Source organism: Saccopteryx leptura, unplaced genomic scaffold, assembly GCF_036850995.1.
Source record: "Saccopteryx leptura isolate mSacLep1 unplaced genomic scaffold, mSacLep1_pri_phased_curated manual_scaffold_78, whole genome shotgun sequence".
NCBI classification, from domain to species: Eukaryota; Metazoa; Chordata; class Mammalia; order Chiroptera; family Emballonuridae; genus Saccopteryx; species Saccopteryx leptura.
Window position 1 is genome coordinate 1 of NW_027095760.1, and position 16,256 is coordinate 16,256.

Sequence of the window (16,256 nt, forward strand, 5' to 3'; positions counted from 1 at the left end):
AACTGGCCTTTTAAGGTTCAGAAGCTTTAGACCCTTTGTCCAGCCTCTGGCTTCTCTGGTGCAGACAGTAGGTGTTTGTTCAAAAATACCAGTGGACAGTAAAGTACCCTGGGGTCAGCTAGTTCTCTGAGGCCAGGTAACGCTGGGTCTGAACTTAACTCTGCCGTTAAGGGGCTTGAGGGGTAGAGTCAGGTTCCCTAATCTGAGCCCCAGATCCACCCCCACTTTCTGCAAAATGGGTGTGTTGCAGCCCTTCCTTGTAAATTTGTTTTGAAGACTGAGTGAAAGATTCCATGTGAAACAGCCCAGAGTCTGTCAATTGGTATATGTTAATAACTGTGTGCTATTTAGTGGTATTGCTCTTATTCTTTTTAGGGTAAAATTTTTTTTTTTTTTTTTTGCTCCTTGACTTAGATGTGAGTTACAATCTTCATTCCTTGTTCTCTTACAGTTGCAAAAGGAGAAATAAGGTGGACATTTTCACCAACTCCTGATGGTTTGTCTTTAATTAATGAGGTTAGAAACAGGAAGTAAGAATCCTCCACAAATCTGGTAAAACTGTATAAAGAAGGATGCTCACAAAGGGAAGATTTTGACACTTGATGTTTCCTTTTTTCTCTCACAACCTTGACTCTTTGACTTACGTTTTTGCAAGACAAACATCTCTTTAAAACCGTAAATAACTTACTCACACTCACAATCTGATGTCAGTTTTGCTGAATTACCTTCAAGTCAATGTCACTACCACTACCTTTAAGATTTTTAAAGACCAGTGTTACTCAGAATGTTAGATTAAATTAAAGGAAAAGTAAGAAGTATAATTAGAGCAGAGGCTCTGTATTTTATAGCACAAGAGTCATTCTATGGTAGGAACACTGAAACTGAATCAAGAAGTGGTCTTCATTGTGTTGTTGAGGTCAGCATACCTAGGAAAAGGCTCATCTGTCCAAATCTCCAGTTAACCAGCTTCAAAAGCATTTCTGTAGGATCTCTGAACAACAATAAAGTCTATAAGCATCTGCTCTGGCTGGTGTGGCTCAGTGGTTGAGCACCGGCCTGCGAACCACGGGGTCCGGGTTCGGTTCCCGGTCAGGGCACATGCCTGGGTTGCGGGCCGGGTCCCCATTTGGGGACCAGAGGCAACCACACATTGATGCTTCTCTCCCTCTCTTGCTCCTTCCCTTCCCCACTCTCTAAAAATAAATAATAAATAAAAATATTTTTTTAAAAAAAGTCTATAAGCATCTTTTCAAACTTGCCTTGCATGAGTTTTCAGCTTGGGACTGGCTATACCCATTGTTATAAAAGAAAGGATACCTTTCTGGTCCCTGAAACTTCTAGACTCACTCAAACACAGATACCATTCTACACATTAAAAGCAAGTGAGAGAGAGGGGTTAAATGATTGTTAGGTTAGCTAAGAGTGGAGAAATATTTATAGTCTAGGAAGCACACCAATTCAATCTCAGTGTTTTTGTTCACTTAGGCTCCTGCAGTTGTGTGCTCTAGCACTTTGTGGAAGGTTTGTTCTTGCACATACTCCTCACAATAATGGACGATTCTTGGTCTTTGCTTACCTTTTCCCTAATGCAAGAGCCATCCTCTGAAATTCCAAACCTACTGATGAATCATTGGCTGAACCTCAGCCAGTGATTCATTAGGAGGAATGCTTTTGCCTACAAGTTATAGAAAATCTAACTAACATCAGTGTGAACCATAAAGACACTGACTGTTCACTTAATGAGAAGTTTAGAAGGAGAAATACCAGACACACAGGTAGACCAACAGATCTGCAGCATTAGAGAACTAGACTCATTACAGGTATCATCACCTTCTCCTCATGATCACAAAATAGCTGCACGGGTTCCAAGGATCAGTGCCACGTCCAATTCCCACTATGCTGTCTGACAAGGTCCAGGTGTAGAAAGAGTGGATTCAAGGAATTCACCTCACTGGAAGAGGATGTGGCATGGGAAAGAGGGGTTAATTTCTTTAAGGCTTTTGCTGGCAATTTCCTTACTCATTCTTTTTATGATGTATTCTTATTTCTATAAGAATGGGAGATGGAAAGAATGGAGCTCGGAGTGAGTCATAAATCACGACTGAGGGAACTTCTATAAAAACAAACTCTTCTAGTCAGATCACTGATTCATGCCCAGGACAAGCTGAAATTCCAGCCAATACCCACACTCTCTCCTTTCTCCTTGTGTTCTGTGAAGCAAGAAGTTAGAAATAGAATTCTTTAGAGTTTACCCTCCCCAGATCAAAGGATTTCTATGAATAAGCAATTAATACCATAGCAAAGATTTATAGGGTAAAGTTAACAATTTAACTAAAGAAATACGTAATAATCACATAGGAAAAATAAGGTTGATTGTTAACCCTGCTATACACAAAAACCCATAAAGTAGAATAAGTTTTTAGAATAGCCTAATCAATCTTGTAGCAATAATTGAATGTCTATCACCTTTATGATCAACAAAATTCTTTCTGTGAGAAGTAAAACATTTCCTGCTTTCACTTAATCACAGCCCTAAAGCTTTGCCAAAAATAAAGGTATAAAAATTTGTTAAGATTTGCAATAAACAGAGCAGAGTCACACAGTCTTTGAGTCATGTAGTCATCTGTTTCTCATGCGCCAACGCCTTGCCCACCTTCAGAGACCCCAGACCCTGCTGTAGCCGGCCCGTGGCAGATCAGGCCCTCGTAGAAAGCTGAGGACAGCCAAGGTGACAAAGGAGATTTTCTCTTTCACCAGGGGAAGAAAATTGTTTTCAAAAGTCGTCCAGAACACTTACCTTTATTTCTTTGCCTACAACATTGGTCCAGTGTGACTCCTGTGTACAAGGCTTCTGGGAAACTTTTAAGTTATCTCTGAGATTACATAAGTAGATAGATAGATGGATAGATAGATAGATAGATAGATAGATAGATAGATAGATAGATAGATAGATCATATGGCTTTATGTTACTGTATGTTTATAGGCTCCACGGTAGGAGGAGGACTTGGGGGGACTCTTTGAGGATGATGTGTTTTGCAGTTCTGAGGGTCTGGTCATATTGGGGAAACAATGGGGAGAAGACCCACTTCGCCCCCGTTTGACCACACTGCTGCTCAAGTAGTGACGGGATACCCTAGGAATTCCAGCTTCAGCCCTGCTTTTCTTGCCCCAGTCCTTATTGTGTATATATAAATACTTAACTCTACTAATTTCTTACCTCATGTCTAGTGTTGGCTATGAATTTACTACACATATTAATATTAGGAAAATAATGAATTTTATCAGCAATACTGAGACATTATTACATCCAATTTGTGAATTGCCTGAGGGCAGGGGTTCACTCCCTGACAACGTCAGGCTTTGCTTTCTCCTGCCATCTCTTCAGCTGCAAAGTCTGCTGTACCCATCATGGCTGTTGACGACGTTGAAGCTTTACCTGTCTCCACTGTTAAAAAAAAAAACCTCTTCCTCATCAGAAGTGTCATTTGGGTGTGCCTTTGGTTCTATGTTTTTCTTTGTCATGGCTTTGAGTGTCCAATTTTTATCCCAAGGCCAAAGTGGCAGCCTTCTCTCAGAACCGCCTTCCTCCATTTCCTGTTCCGGTGAGCGTCTCTTATCCGAGAAAAATCCCCTTCCTTCTTTTCCTTGCCCTGATGCTATTCTGTGACAAGCCACCAGGACACAGAAAAGAGTCATAAAAACTGCAGCTACTACAATAACAGGTGCTGCCAAGACAAGTTGGTTCTTGTCCCCAGAGCCTGGCTCTTTTGGGAGGAGGGCCCGGGACTCTGGCTCTTCCTCTTCACCCTGGCCTCCCTTTCTCTCTTTTTCCACTTGTTCTGTATCCCAGTCTGCCTTGGCACCTTCATTTCCCATTCCTTCTGGAGAAGCTTCCTCAGGAGGTTCTGGAGGGCTGACGAGTCCTGGCCCTTTTGGGCTGAGGATGCCATCTCCGGCTTAATGGTCAGCTCGGTGGTATTCTTCTTCTCCCGGCCCTGTAATATTTTCATCAAAGAACCTTCTGCTCTTCCTAAGAACAGTTGTTCATCACAGTGTGTGTTTGTCAGACATTGATTGTCACAATGCAGTTTCACTGTCTTGCTGACAGCCTCGATGTTATTTTTAAACTGGCAGAAGCAGCAGCCCAAATAGCCAGGTAGGATCAGTTTTTTCAACTTACGGGTCATCATGAGGATGCCCTCCACTGTTGTAAGTGACACTTGTGTTGCTCCCATGTCTAAATATCTTAATGCTGGCAGTTTAAAAAGATACGAATCTTCAACAGTTGTCAGAGGATTGTGATTCAGAATTAACTTGTGTAAAAACTGCATTCCATGCCAAGCCTGAAATGTTCCAAATCTCACTGTTGTGAGTAAATTATTATGAAGATTTACATGTTGCAAAAAAGGTAGTGATTCAAATGTATTCTTTTCGATACGGTGTGTTTGATTGGAGGATATGTCTAAATACTTGAGAGATAGCAAGCCTTCAAATGAGTCTTTATTCAATTCTTCTAAGTTATTTTCACTGAGGATTAGTTTCTCAAGCCAATGTTAAGACTTCTATGTATCTCTGTCCATGTGAGATATTGAGTTCCCATGGAAATTTACAACGGTGAAGGTGCCATTGTAGGTGCTAGGGTCCAGCACAGGCGCTCTGCGGAGCCTCTTCTCTGGGCTGAGACCAGTACAGAGCAATGTCTCATTAATGCAGGTACAGAGCTCACATATGTTCATTTTGGTATCCTGTTCAGTGGTTGGAGGACCTGTTTCAGATGTGTCTGGTTGCTCAGTTCTAATATGGTTGACTTCAGTCAAGGTTGGCTGTGGAGACTGAAAAAGAAATGTTGTCCTGGGGTGCTTTGGAGGAGCTTTAGTCAGCTGCTGGGCTGTAGGATGTTCAGTCTCCTCAGTAGGTTCTAATAGTCTGGTGATCTCCATGCCCAAACGTGGAAGGTGTCATCAGACAAGGTTGGTGGCCAAGCGCGAACAGGCTCAGGAGGTGGAAATGTCACTTCAGGGGGCTTTGCAGGAGCTGTGGGATATTCAGCCTCCTCAGTAAGTTCTGGGGGTTTGGTGAACACCATGTCCATAGATGGATCTGTCACCTCAGTGTGCTTTAGAGGAGTTGTATTTGGCTGTAAGGATGCAGGACGTTCAGCCTTTACATTAGGTTGTCCTGTTATGGTTATTTCTAAGGTCAAAGAAGGAACTGTGACTTCAGGCGAAGTTGGTTGTTGAGCTTGAACAGGCTGAGGGTGTGGCAGTGCCACCTCGGGGTGCTCTGGAGGAAGTATATTTGGCTTTATGGCTGCAGAATGTTCAGCCTTTACAGTTGGTTGTGATGGTATGGTGAGTTTGAAGTCCGCAGGTGGCATGGTGACTGGAGGAGAAGTTGGTTGCTGAGCCTGAACAGGCTGAGGGTGTGGAAATGCCACCTCTGGGTGTTTTGGAGGAGCTATATTTGGTGGCTGGGCTACAGGATGTTCAGCCTTTATGGTTGGTTGTGATTGTATGGTGAGTTCCAAGTCCACAGGTATCATGGTGACTTGAGGCAAAGTTGGTTGCTGAGCCTGAATAGGCTCAGGGGATGACAATGCCACCTCAGTGTGCTCTGGAGGAGCTATATTCGGCTTTAAGGCTGTAGGATGTTCAACCTTGACAGTTGGTTGTGGTTTTAAGGTGATCTTCAAGTCTAAAGGTGGTATGGTGACTCCAGGTGAGGTTGGTTCCTGAGCCTGAACAGGCTCAGGGTGTAGAACTGCCACCTCAGGGTGTTTTGGAGGAGCTATATTTGGCAGCAGGGCTACAGGATGTTCAGCCTTTATGGTTGGTTGTGATGGAATGGTGATTTCCAAGTCCACAGGTGGTATGGTGACTTGAGGGGAAGTTGGTTGCTGAGCCTGAATAGGCTCAGGGTGTGGCAATGCCACCTCAGGGTACTCTGGAGGAGCTATATTGGGCAGTGTCGCTATAGGATGTTCAACCTTTATAGTTGGTTGTGGTGTTAAGGTGATCTCAAAGTCTAAAGGTGGTATGGTGACTTCAGGTGAAATTGGTTGCTGAGCCTGAACAGGCTCAGGGAGTGGCAATTCCACCTCAGGGTGCTCTGGAGGAGCTATGTTTGGATTTGAGGCTGCGGGATATTCATCCTTGACAGTTGGTTGTGGTATTATGGTGATCTCCAAGTCTAAAGGTGGTATGGTGACTTCAGGTAAAGTTGGTTGCTGAGCCTCAACAGGATCAGGGTCTTGTAATGCCACCTCAGGGTGCCCTGGAGGGGCTATATTAGGCTTTAAAGCTTCAGGATGTTCAGCCTTTACAGTTGGTTGTGGTATTAAGGTGATCTCCAAGTCTATAGGTGGTATGGTAACTTGAGGCGAAGATGGTTGCTTAGCCTGAACAGGGTTAGGGTGTGGAAATGCCACCTCAGGGTGTTTTGGAGGAGTTATAATCAGCGATGGGGCTATAGGATGTTCATCCTTAATGGTTGGTTGTGAGGAAATTGTGATTTCCAAGTCCACAGGTGTCATGGTGACTTGAGGCGAAGTTGGTTGCTGAGCCTGAACAGGCTGAGGGTGTGGCAGTGCCACCTCAGGGTGTTCTGGAGGAGCTATGATCGGATTTAAGGCTGCAGAATGTTCATCCTTGACTGTTCGTTGTGGTGTTAAAGTGATCTCCAAGTCTAAAGGTGGTATGGTGACTTCAGGTGAAGTTGGTTTGCTGAGCCTGAACAGGCTCAGGGTGTGGAAATCCCACCTCAGAGTGTTTTGGAGCAGGTATATTTGGCAGCATGGCAATAGGATGTTCAGCCTTTATGGTTGGTTGTGTTGGAATGGTGATTGCCAAGTCCACAGGTGGTATGGTGACTTGAGGCGAAGTGGGTTGCTGAGCCTGAATAGGCTCAGGGTGTGGCAATGCCACCTCAGGTAGCTCTGAAGGAGCTATATTCGGCTTGAATGCTGTAGGCTGTTCATCCTTGACAGTTGGTTGTTGTATTAAGGTGATCTCCAAGTCTAAAGGTGGTATGGTGACTTCTGGAGAAGTTTGTTGCTGAGCCTGAACGGGCTCAGGTTGTGGAAATGCCCCCTCAGGGTGTTTTGGAGGAGCTATATTTGGCGATGGGGCTATAGGATGTTCAGCCTTTATATTTGGTTGGGATTGTATGGTGAGTTCCAAGTCCACAGGTGGTATGGTGACCTGAGGCAAAATTGGTTGCTGAGCCTGAACAGGCTGAGGATATGGCAATGCCACCTCAGGGTGTTTAGGAGGAGGTATATTCGGCGGCAGGGCAACAGGATGTTCAGCCTTTATGGTTAGTTGTGATGCTATGGTGAGTTCCTAGTCTATCGGTGGTATGGTGACTTCAGGCAAAGCTGGTTGCTGAGCCTGAACAGGCTGAGGGTGTGGAAATGCCACCTCAGGGTTTTTTGGAGAAGCTATATTCGGTGGCAGGGCTACAGGATGTTCAGCCTTTATGGTCGGTTGTGATGGCATTGTGAGTTCCAAGTCCACAGGTGGTATCATGACTTGAGGCAAAGTTGGTTCCTGAGTTTGAACAGGCTCAGTGTGTGGCAATGCCACCTCAGAGTGCTCTGGAGGAGTTATATTTGGCTTTAAGGATACAGGATGTTCACCCTTTACAGTTGGTCATTGTATTAAGGTGATCTCCAATTCTGAAGGTCGTATGGTGACTTCAGGTGAAGTTGGTTGCAGAGCCTGAACTGGCTCAGTGTGTGGAAATGCCACCTCAGGGTGTTGTGGAGGAGGTATGTTTGGCCCCAGGGCTACAGGATGTTCAGCCTTTATGGTTGGTTGTGATGTTATGGTGAGTTCCAAGTCCACAGGTGGTATGGTGACTTGAAGTGAAGTTGGTTGCTGAGCCTCAACAGGCTCAGGGTGTGGCAATGACACCTCAGGGTGCCCTGGAGGAGCTATATTTGGCTTTAAGGCTGCAGGATGTTCACCCTTGACTGTTGGTTGTTGTATTAAGGTGATCTCCAATTCTAATGGTGGTATGGTGACTTTAGGTGTAGTTGGTTGCTTAGCCTGAACAGGCACAGGGTGTGGCAGTGCCACTTCAGGGTGCCCTGGAGGAGCTATATTTGGCTTTAAGGCTGCAGGATGTTCAGCCTTGACAGTTGGTTGTTGTATTAAGGTGATCTCCAATTCTAATGGTGGTATAGTGATTTCATGTGAAGTTGGTTGCTGAGCCTGAAGTGGCTCAAGGTTGGGAAATGCCACCTCAGGGTGCTCTGGAGGAACTGTATTCGGTTGTAGGGTTACAGGATGTTCATCCTCCATAGTTGATTTTGGAGTTAGAGTGAGTTGTGAGTCCAAAGGTCTAAGTATCACTTTAGGCAAAGTTGGTCCCTGAGCCTGAATGGACTGTGGGTTTAAAAATATTGCCTCAGGGAACTTTGGAGGAGCTGCAGACAGTTTCAGTGGTACAGACTGAGCTGAGGCATCCTCCTGGGTTATAAACGGTTCTCCTACCTCAGGGTCTTCTGGTGGATGAGCTGGAGCCTCTTCAAAGGTTGGGGAAGGTTCCATTTCACCAGGGACATCCAAAGGCAGAGCTGAGTATTCGGGGAGATAGGGCATCTTTAGTGGGGGTGTTTGCTGATCCGAAGGCCAGGGCTCAGGGGGCCCCAGGGGAACGGAGGTCAACAGGACATCGTCCAGGACTTTAGGCTGAACTGGAGCTGCCTGGACTGGCAACCAGAATGGCTGCCATATGAAAATGAGCCATGGGGCCCAAAAATATAGCCTGGACATGACGGGGCAAGTCCAAGTTATAATCAATGACAAAGACAATAATTGGGCACAGCAAGTGACCCAGATAAGTGAGATACTGGCCTTGCGTGCTGAGCAATAGCCAACAAGTGGCAGCTGTGTCCCAATTGGCTGCCATGTGACAATTGGCAGCTGTGCCATGGAGGTCATGTCCCTTAACAACAAACCACCCCTCCCCAACCTCATTCCAACCTTCATTGAGGCAAACTTGGTCTTGGGCTGACCATGACCACAAAAGAGTGAGACTTTTCCCCAGAATCAGCAGAGACCAAACTGCCTTTTTTCCCTTCAGATGGAATGACTATTTACTGGGCCTCCCTTCCTCCCTCTCAGGCCACTGAGCTGACAGGGTCTTCAGTGACGTTGTCCTAGGTCAGAGACCTGGACAAGACTGAAGCAGTTCTGCTCCACCAATCACAAACTGGAGAAAGCAACAATAAACCCTTTTAAGGCTTAGGTGCACTTAGTACTACTCATGGGTATATACAGTTCCTGGCACTTTAAGAATATACTTAGATATAAGTTTCCTGGTCTGCCTAGATCTGTATCCTAGACAACTTGTTCTGAACATACACAATACTATCTCTAGGTAACTAATGATTGATTAGACCATTGTGGGCTTTGGGACTGCTTTGATTATATGCTGTGTTCCCTAGGTAACCATTGTAAGGTATATGATTGATTGATTGATTGATTGATTGGACTATGTGCTGAACTTTTGCTTTAAAATAAACGCTGTCCAGCACTAGGGGCCTGTAGCATTTTCACTGCTACAGACCTCCTGACCCCATCTTTGGACTCTGTCTCTTTCTTAATCCCTCTCTCCCACCTTGGGGACCCTGTCCAGCCCAGCAGGCCTCGGTAGGACCCAAATACGTTCTTTTGCATGTGGGGTTTTGTTTTCCCAGCACCATTGATTGAGACTATCCTTTCTACACTGTGTATTCTCGGTGCCCTGGTCAAACATTCGTTGACTAAACATGATTGGGTTTATTTCTGGGTTCTCAATTCTGTTCCATTGGTCTATGTGTCTGTTCATAGCAGCACCATACCAATTAAATGACTATACCTTTGTAATTTAGCTAGAAATCAGGAAGTATTGATACCTCTAACTCAGCATTTCTGTTTTGCAAGTTCACTTTGGCTGTTTGGGATCTTCTGTAGTTCCATAAAAATTTTAGAATTGCATTTTTCTTGTTTTTGTGAGAACTGCCGTTTAAATTTTGATGGGGATTACATTAAATATCTATATCACCTTGGGCAGTATGGACCTTTTTTTTTTTTTAAATTAAATGCAAATTTTATTAAGGATTTCCAATTACATTTTAGATTTCTTGAATGGAGTAGAACCATTTTGGAACTGGAAAGATGGCAGAGATGAACACTAATTCCCTTGAAACCCCAACTTTATGAAGAGAACAATTCCCCTGCAAACCACATCACCCTTATAACAAGACAAAATATTGTATTACTCCCCCACTTTGGCAATAGCTATTTCCTAAAGGAATGGAAAAAAAACCACTGGTTTTACTACAGTTAAGTTCTTTAAAACTGGGATCCTATCTTTAGATTAACCATTTTTTTAAGTTCAGCTGCATTTAAATGAGGTATGGGGTACCCCCCCAAAAAAAGCATAGAATGTCTAATCAAAGCAATCAGTATCATTTGGAAGAAAAACATAAGGTATTTTCATGGTGTTTTCTCCCTACAAGCAGTATGGACCTTTGAACAACGTTAATCCTCCTAATCCATATACACAACGTATCTTCCCATTTATTTGGGTCTTCTCTCATTTTTCATCAATGCCTTATTGTTTTACAGATTATTAAAATCTCTTTTTGAATATATCAGTGTTGGTGTGTGTGTGTGTGTGTGGTCTGTAGATTTTTCTATATATAAGATCATGCCATCTGCAAAGAGAGTTAACTTTAGTCCTTCCTATCTGACATGGATTTCCACTGAGCTATCAAAGGGAGCCTGGTCTTGTCCACACGATGGTTTCAGACTTGTAGCCTCTAGATCTGTGAGAGAGTAAGTTTCAGTTGATTTATTCATCCAGGTCTTGGCTGTTTGTTTGGCATCCCTAGGAGACTATAGAGGGGTGAAAAGAGCAGAGCATGTACTGACTATCCTATCCCACTTCTTTTGTTTGTATAAATGATCCATAGATCATATAAAATCTTTTAAATCTACCAACCCCCTTCCTTGCCTAACTCATCCATAAGTTGTAAGAATTTCCTGCTGCTCACAGCTTTCAGAATAACCTCACCCACTCTGGGTCCCTGGGAGCTCTGCTCTTGATCCTCTTCTTCCCTGTCCACTGGACCCTCACATTACACCTCTCATCTCGAATATCTTCTTGACTGATGCTTCCCATAGACACAGGATTTATATGCTCTGTGTTTTATTTGGTAAAGTTCTACATAGGTGTTTTCATTCTGTATTCTCTGTGTGTCATCATGTAGTGTCATTGCTCTGTCCACAGCTTCACTGCTGGTATCTGGAAACAGGAAATTCAGGCAGTGGTTTTGCTGCTTCTGATACTGTTATAGAACTTAAGTGTGTGTGTGCGCGGGGGGGGGGCGGGGGGCGGGGGGGTCCCACAGCTGTCTACCAAGTTCAAAGACAGGGTGCGATGGAAAGGAAAGTAATCTGACAACCATATAATTTGAAAAATGGCCATTTAAATATTTGTCATTACAACTACTGCCTATAATAAAGGCCTGAAAATAATACAAGAACAAAAGTGTGTACTACCGAAGGACACATATATACATTGATTCAGCTTAGTTTTTCTCCTATTATCTCCCTGAAACTAATATTTTTATCACACAGGCCTTTGCTGGAAGCTAGTAGGGGCTGAACACTGACAAGCCAACACAGGGGAGGGGTGTGGGCCTGCCACTGACAGGCCTGAGCCACCTCCTCTCCCCTCTTGTCTGTGGTCCCTTATGTCTGGGGTCCAGGACCTCGAGCCACCGGAGGCTGGGAAGGAGCGGAGAATTTGAAAAAGGAAGTGGGCAACCAAGGTTGAACCACCCCTATGTTGAGTTCTAAATGTCTTGTAAAGAGTGTCCCAACAAGAATGTTGGATTTAATAAGGTGAATAGATGGGTTTTCTTCCTAATGAAATAGCAACACTCACCATTGCTGTAATGAGTTTTGACAACTAATCTCAACAAAAACATGTAACAGAACTTATAAGAAGAGTGGTGAGAACCCCAAAACGAGACAATGGTGTGCAATTAAAATCCAGCATTCTTGTTGGGACACCTTATATTTCTATAGTGATGAGGCAGGAAATAGCGTAGGAAGAACTGAGGCTGTGCTGCTGTTCTATCCAGGGTCTAGCATCCTGGTTGCCAGGGAATGTCTTTTAGCACTTAGGTAGAATGAATAGCAAGCCAAGGCAGGGAGGAGGAAGCAGTCATGTCTCTCCCACTAACTCAGGAGTCCTGAGCCTGGTCCAGTAATATTACCAGGTGTTACGATGTCACAGGACACACTACATTAGCATGGGAGGAGGGAAGTCCTTGATCTTCTGTGTAACCTTTGCACTATCTGGGAAGGAAAGCCTTGAAACTGTGTTTTCTTCCCAAGGCCTGGAAGATGGGGAGGGTCCACAGTGCCCAAAAGAAAAAGCCCTTAAGCAACTTTGCTTAATTGCTTACTTCTGGGCACTGTTTTAGGAGGGAGTCCCTAATGCTTACAGAAAGAGCCTGTAAATAACTCTGGGTAACTGCCCCAACTTTAATTAACTGCCTCCTGTCACGTATCTGTTTTCAACTTACAGAAAGAGCCTGTAAATAACTCTGGGTAACTGCCCCAACTTTAATTAACTGCCTCCTGTCACGTATCTGTTTTACAACAAGATGAACAAATGGGGTCTGGAGCAAGACAAGGATTTGGGCTAACAGACCCCCACACATACCTAAGTTTGGGTAGTCATGTCCCCCATGGAAAGCTGGCACCACCTTCACCCATTAATCAATATGTAACTTCTTTACCCCCACGCTACCAATTACATAAGTCCTCAGAACAAAAGACTTGCTCTCTCTGGCCACCCAGGCCTCTGGCCCCACCTTCGGCCACCCTTACCCTGCTTTGCTTATGCCTTTCATCCCTACCTTAACTAGGTTGTTCTCTTCCATTAGAGCATATCACCAATGAACTCTGCTTGCACGCCAGTAGACTTGCTGACCTGCCATTCTCTGTGGCATCAGGAAGAGCCAGGACTCTTTCATCAACTTTGGGGTATTACCAGCCTTACAGAGGAAACAAGATTTTTGTAAGCAGGATACAAAACAACAATATATATATGAAAAATAAAGGCATTAACATACCTTAAGAGTATATATATAATTCATCTTAGGTTCTTTGTTACTTCTTTCTCTTTCAGAAAAGTTAAATGGATGAGGAAAATTGTAGAATACTTAGCAAATCATGCAAATGTTAATTATGTCAAAATGCAGCCTGAAACGTACCTTTAAAAAGTAATAACCATTTTAGCCCTGCTGGTGTAGCTTAGTGGATTGGTGCTGGCCTGTGAACCAAAAGATTGCTGGTTCAATTCCCAGTCAGGGCACGTGCCTGAGTTGTGAGCCAAGTCCCCAGTTGGGGGCATGTGAGAGGCAGCCACACATGGATGTTTCTCTCCTCTCTGCAACTGCACACAGATGTTTCTCTCCCTCTCTTTCTCCCTCCCTTCTTCTCTCTCAATAAATAAATAAATAAATAGAATCTTTTTAAAAAGTAGTAAGCATTTTATTACTCATGTAAATGTGTTAATATTATGATTGTGTATTTTTTATCATTTCTAACCCATAGTGCAGAAACCATTTTTTAATACCATGCCGCTAATAGGAAAAATAGTAGTCATAACAGTTCCTGGTGAAGGAACAAGAATCAGAAGGGCCATTTTCCTACTGGAGAAAGGAAAGCATAGCAAAACAAAGCCATTCTGCAGAAAGGGCCCGTTTCACAATCAGAGCAAGATCTCAGTTCACCGATGCTTATCTTTCAATCTCTAGCAGTGGATATGCCTTTAAGTCAAGTCCGTCTCAAACCAAATACTGAAGATAGTGTAACTCGAAATGCCAGAAGAGAAATTTTCTAAAATGTTAAACTGGAATTATGCAGGCCATTTAAACTTAACACAAAACAAAAGCGAGAGTATAAAATAAGATATTCTCTTGGCCAACAAGTATTTGTGTAGGCCCTGTGCTTGGTGATAAGAAAGCAGAGATGAGCAAGACAGGTCTCCTGGCCCAAGGTTATTTGTGGACTGAGTGGGGCCAGAGTAGGCTTACAGTTGTTCATATGGAAAATAATAAAGCAATAATTAATAAATAATGATACAAGAAGAAACTGTGTTTTGTGTGCTCACAACTGTAAACCTGCTTTTATCCCACCGTATATAATGAGTAGTTAATGGAAAGAGCATTGAACTTCAGTTCAGACTTAACCGTGTTTTCTCGAGTAAATTGGGAATCAGTATGGGATGGAGATTAAGAAGTGGTCTATGAAGCCAGATTTCCTATATTCCAACCCCTTGTCACAACGAAGCTGAGGCATGTCCCCCCCCCCCCCCCCACAACACTGCTTGGAACATGTGAGTTCTAAGTGCTGGAAAGAACTTGTTGTGATTTCAGGATTTGCTGTGACTTTGGAGAGTATGTGTAGGGCTTAGGCTTCAAGTAAAACCACAGCAACAGGAGTGGCCGAGGCTGGGCTCCTAGACTTACCGAGGAGAGCCTCAGTGACAGAAGTGAGCCAAGGCAGGACTGCTCACTGAGAAGTTAGGCCAGAGGATGACCCTCAGAGTGTAGGATAAAAGAAAGTAGAATTACACACCTGAGAGAAGGGAAGTGCTGGTGCCCTCAGATCGCAACAGGATGCTCATCAGCTTTTCAGGTGTGTCTTTCAATATACTGATGCATTAAAATGAGTGTAGAGAGGGGTTTGGAGTGATTTTCTGCTCAGCTTCACCTCCATCTTGGATCTGTCTGGTTCTAATTGGTTTGCTGCTGTTGTTGTTGCCATTGTTGTTTATTCCCCTAACTCTGGAGTTTGGCTGGCATCAATGACCTCGACTGGGTCTCTGCTGTCTATCTCCAGACCAGAGCAATTTAAACCACTCACTCTCTGGTTGGAGGAATGAGTCAACCAGCTGCTCCTAAGTGTCTTTGGTTAGGAATGATAAGAGTCTTGTGATTTATCAGCTGGTAATTGCTGAGCCATTTAACTATTTGTCTTCACTTCTTTTTTTTAAAACAAGAATTAAGTTCATCCTGGGTACTGTGGCTGAGTGTTTGAGCACCAGCCTGTGAACCACACAGTCCAGGTTCGGTTCCCAGTCAGGGCACATGCCTGGGTTGCAGGCCGGGTCCCCAGTTGGGGACCAGAGGCAACCACACATGGATGCTTCTCTCCCTCTCTTACTCCTTCCCTTCCCCACTCTCTAAAAAAATGAATAAATATATTTTTTAAAAAAAAGTTTCTTGAAAAGGGGATGATATGATCAAACCCATGATATGTACAGATAATAGAGGTTGCAAAATCTATGGAAAAGATGATTAGAACTATGGTGTTCAAGATTGGGGTGGTGTGGATGTAGAGATGTAGGTAGCATTTAGAAATATATCTAAAATAAATCAAAAGGAGTTAGTAACTGGATATTTGGAGATGAGAAACAGTAAGGAGCCAAAGACAACTGCCTGGCTTTCCAACCTGTCTAATCAGGAAAAGCTAGTTATTTAATAGTACAGAGACAGCAGATAGGTTAACTAAAGGTATGGCTACAAAAAGATTTTTGTGGAAGCTTATTCAAATATCATTACGATGCCTAAATTGGCCAAATTAGCTAGCTAGAATTAATGGTGTGAATCTTGGCTTTCAGGCTTTATGTACTTTTTGCCTTATATTTATTTTCTAGATATAAGGTTAGCTAAAATCAGTAGCCAGCAAATAATTTATTTGCTTTAACTTCAGAAATATTTCAGATGTCTGAAATAGAAAACTCCATACTAGGAACTCCAGTTTCATGATATAGATTACCAAAGTGTATTGTAGCTTATATGTAAAATGTGTGATATGTCCACTCATTGATGTGTAGAATTTGGGGGTCTTCCTCCTGCAGCCTCATTTCCATTTCTTGAAACGATGTGCATGGTGGAATCTCATTTAGGAATATAAGCTTAATGAAACATTCTGATGTGACATTAGTAATAGATTATGTAAAGTTGTAGGAGTAAGAACTGATCAGGTTTTTTTTTTTTAAGATTTTATTTATTCATTGAGAGAGGGGAAGGGAGGGAGAAAGAGAGGGAGAGAAATATCTGTGCGGTTGTAGAGAGGAGAGAAACAGCCATGTGTGGGCTGCCTCTCATTTGTCTCACAACCTAGTCATGTTGCCCCGACTGGGAATCGAACCAGCGACTGTTTGGTTCGCAGGCCAGCTC

At 43.4% G+C, this 16,256-nt stretch overlaps 2 protein-coding genes across 2 annotated transcripts; both read right to left on the minus strand.

Moving 5' to 3' along the window:
* Positions 1-3,711: 3,711 nt before the first annotated feature.
* Positions 3,712-4,737, minus strand: LOC136387102 (leucine-rich repeat-containing protein 37B-like). The gene is given in 1 exon segment (XM_066358173.1): positions 3,712-4,737. A coding segment is annotated over 1 exon segment (1,026 nt).
* Positions 4,738-4,919: 182 nt separating this feature from the next.
* Positions 4,920-6,533, minus strand: LOC136387103 (leucine-rich repeat-containing protein 37A2-like). Its single transcript, XM_066358175.1, has one exon. It carries the CDS (start codon positions 6,531-6,533, stop codon positions 4,920-4,922), a length of 1,614 nt encoding a protein of 537 aa, XP_066214272.1.
* Positions 6,534-16,256: the final 9,723 nt, after the last annotated feature.

Bases quoted from the DNA above. Each gene is read 5' to 3' on its own strand.
- LOC136387103 (XM_066358175.1), bottom strand. From the start codon at position 6,533: ATGACACCTGTGGACTTGGAAATCACAATTTCCTCACAACCAACCATT.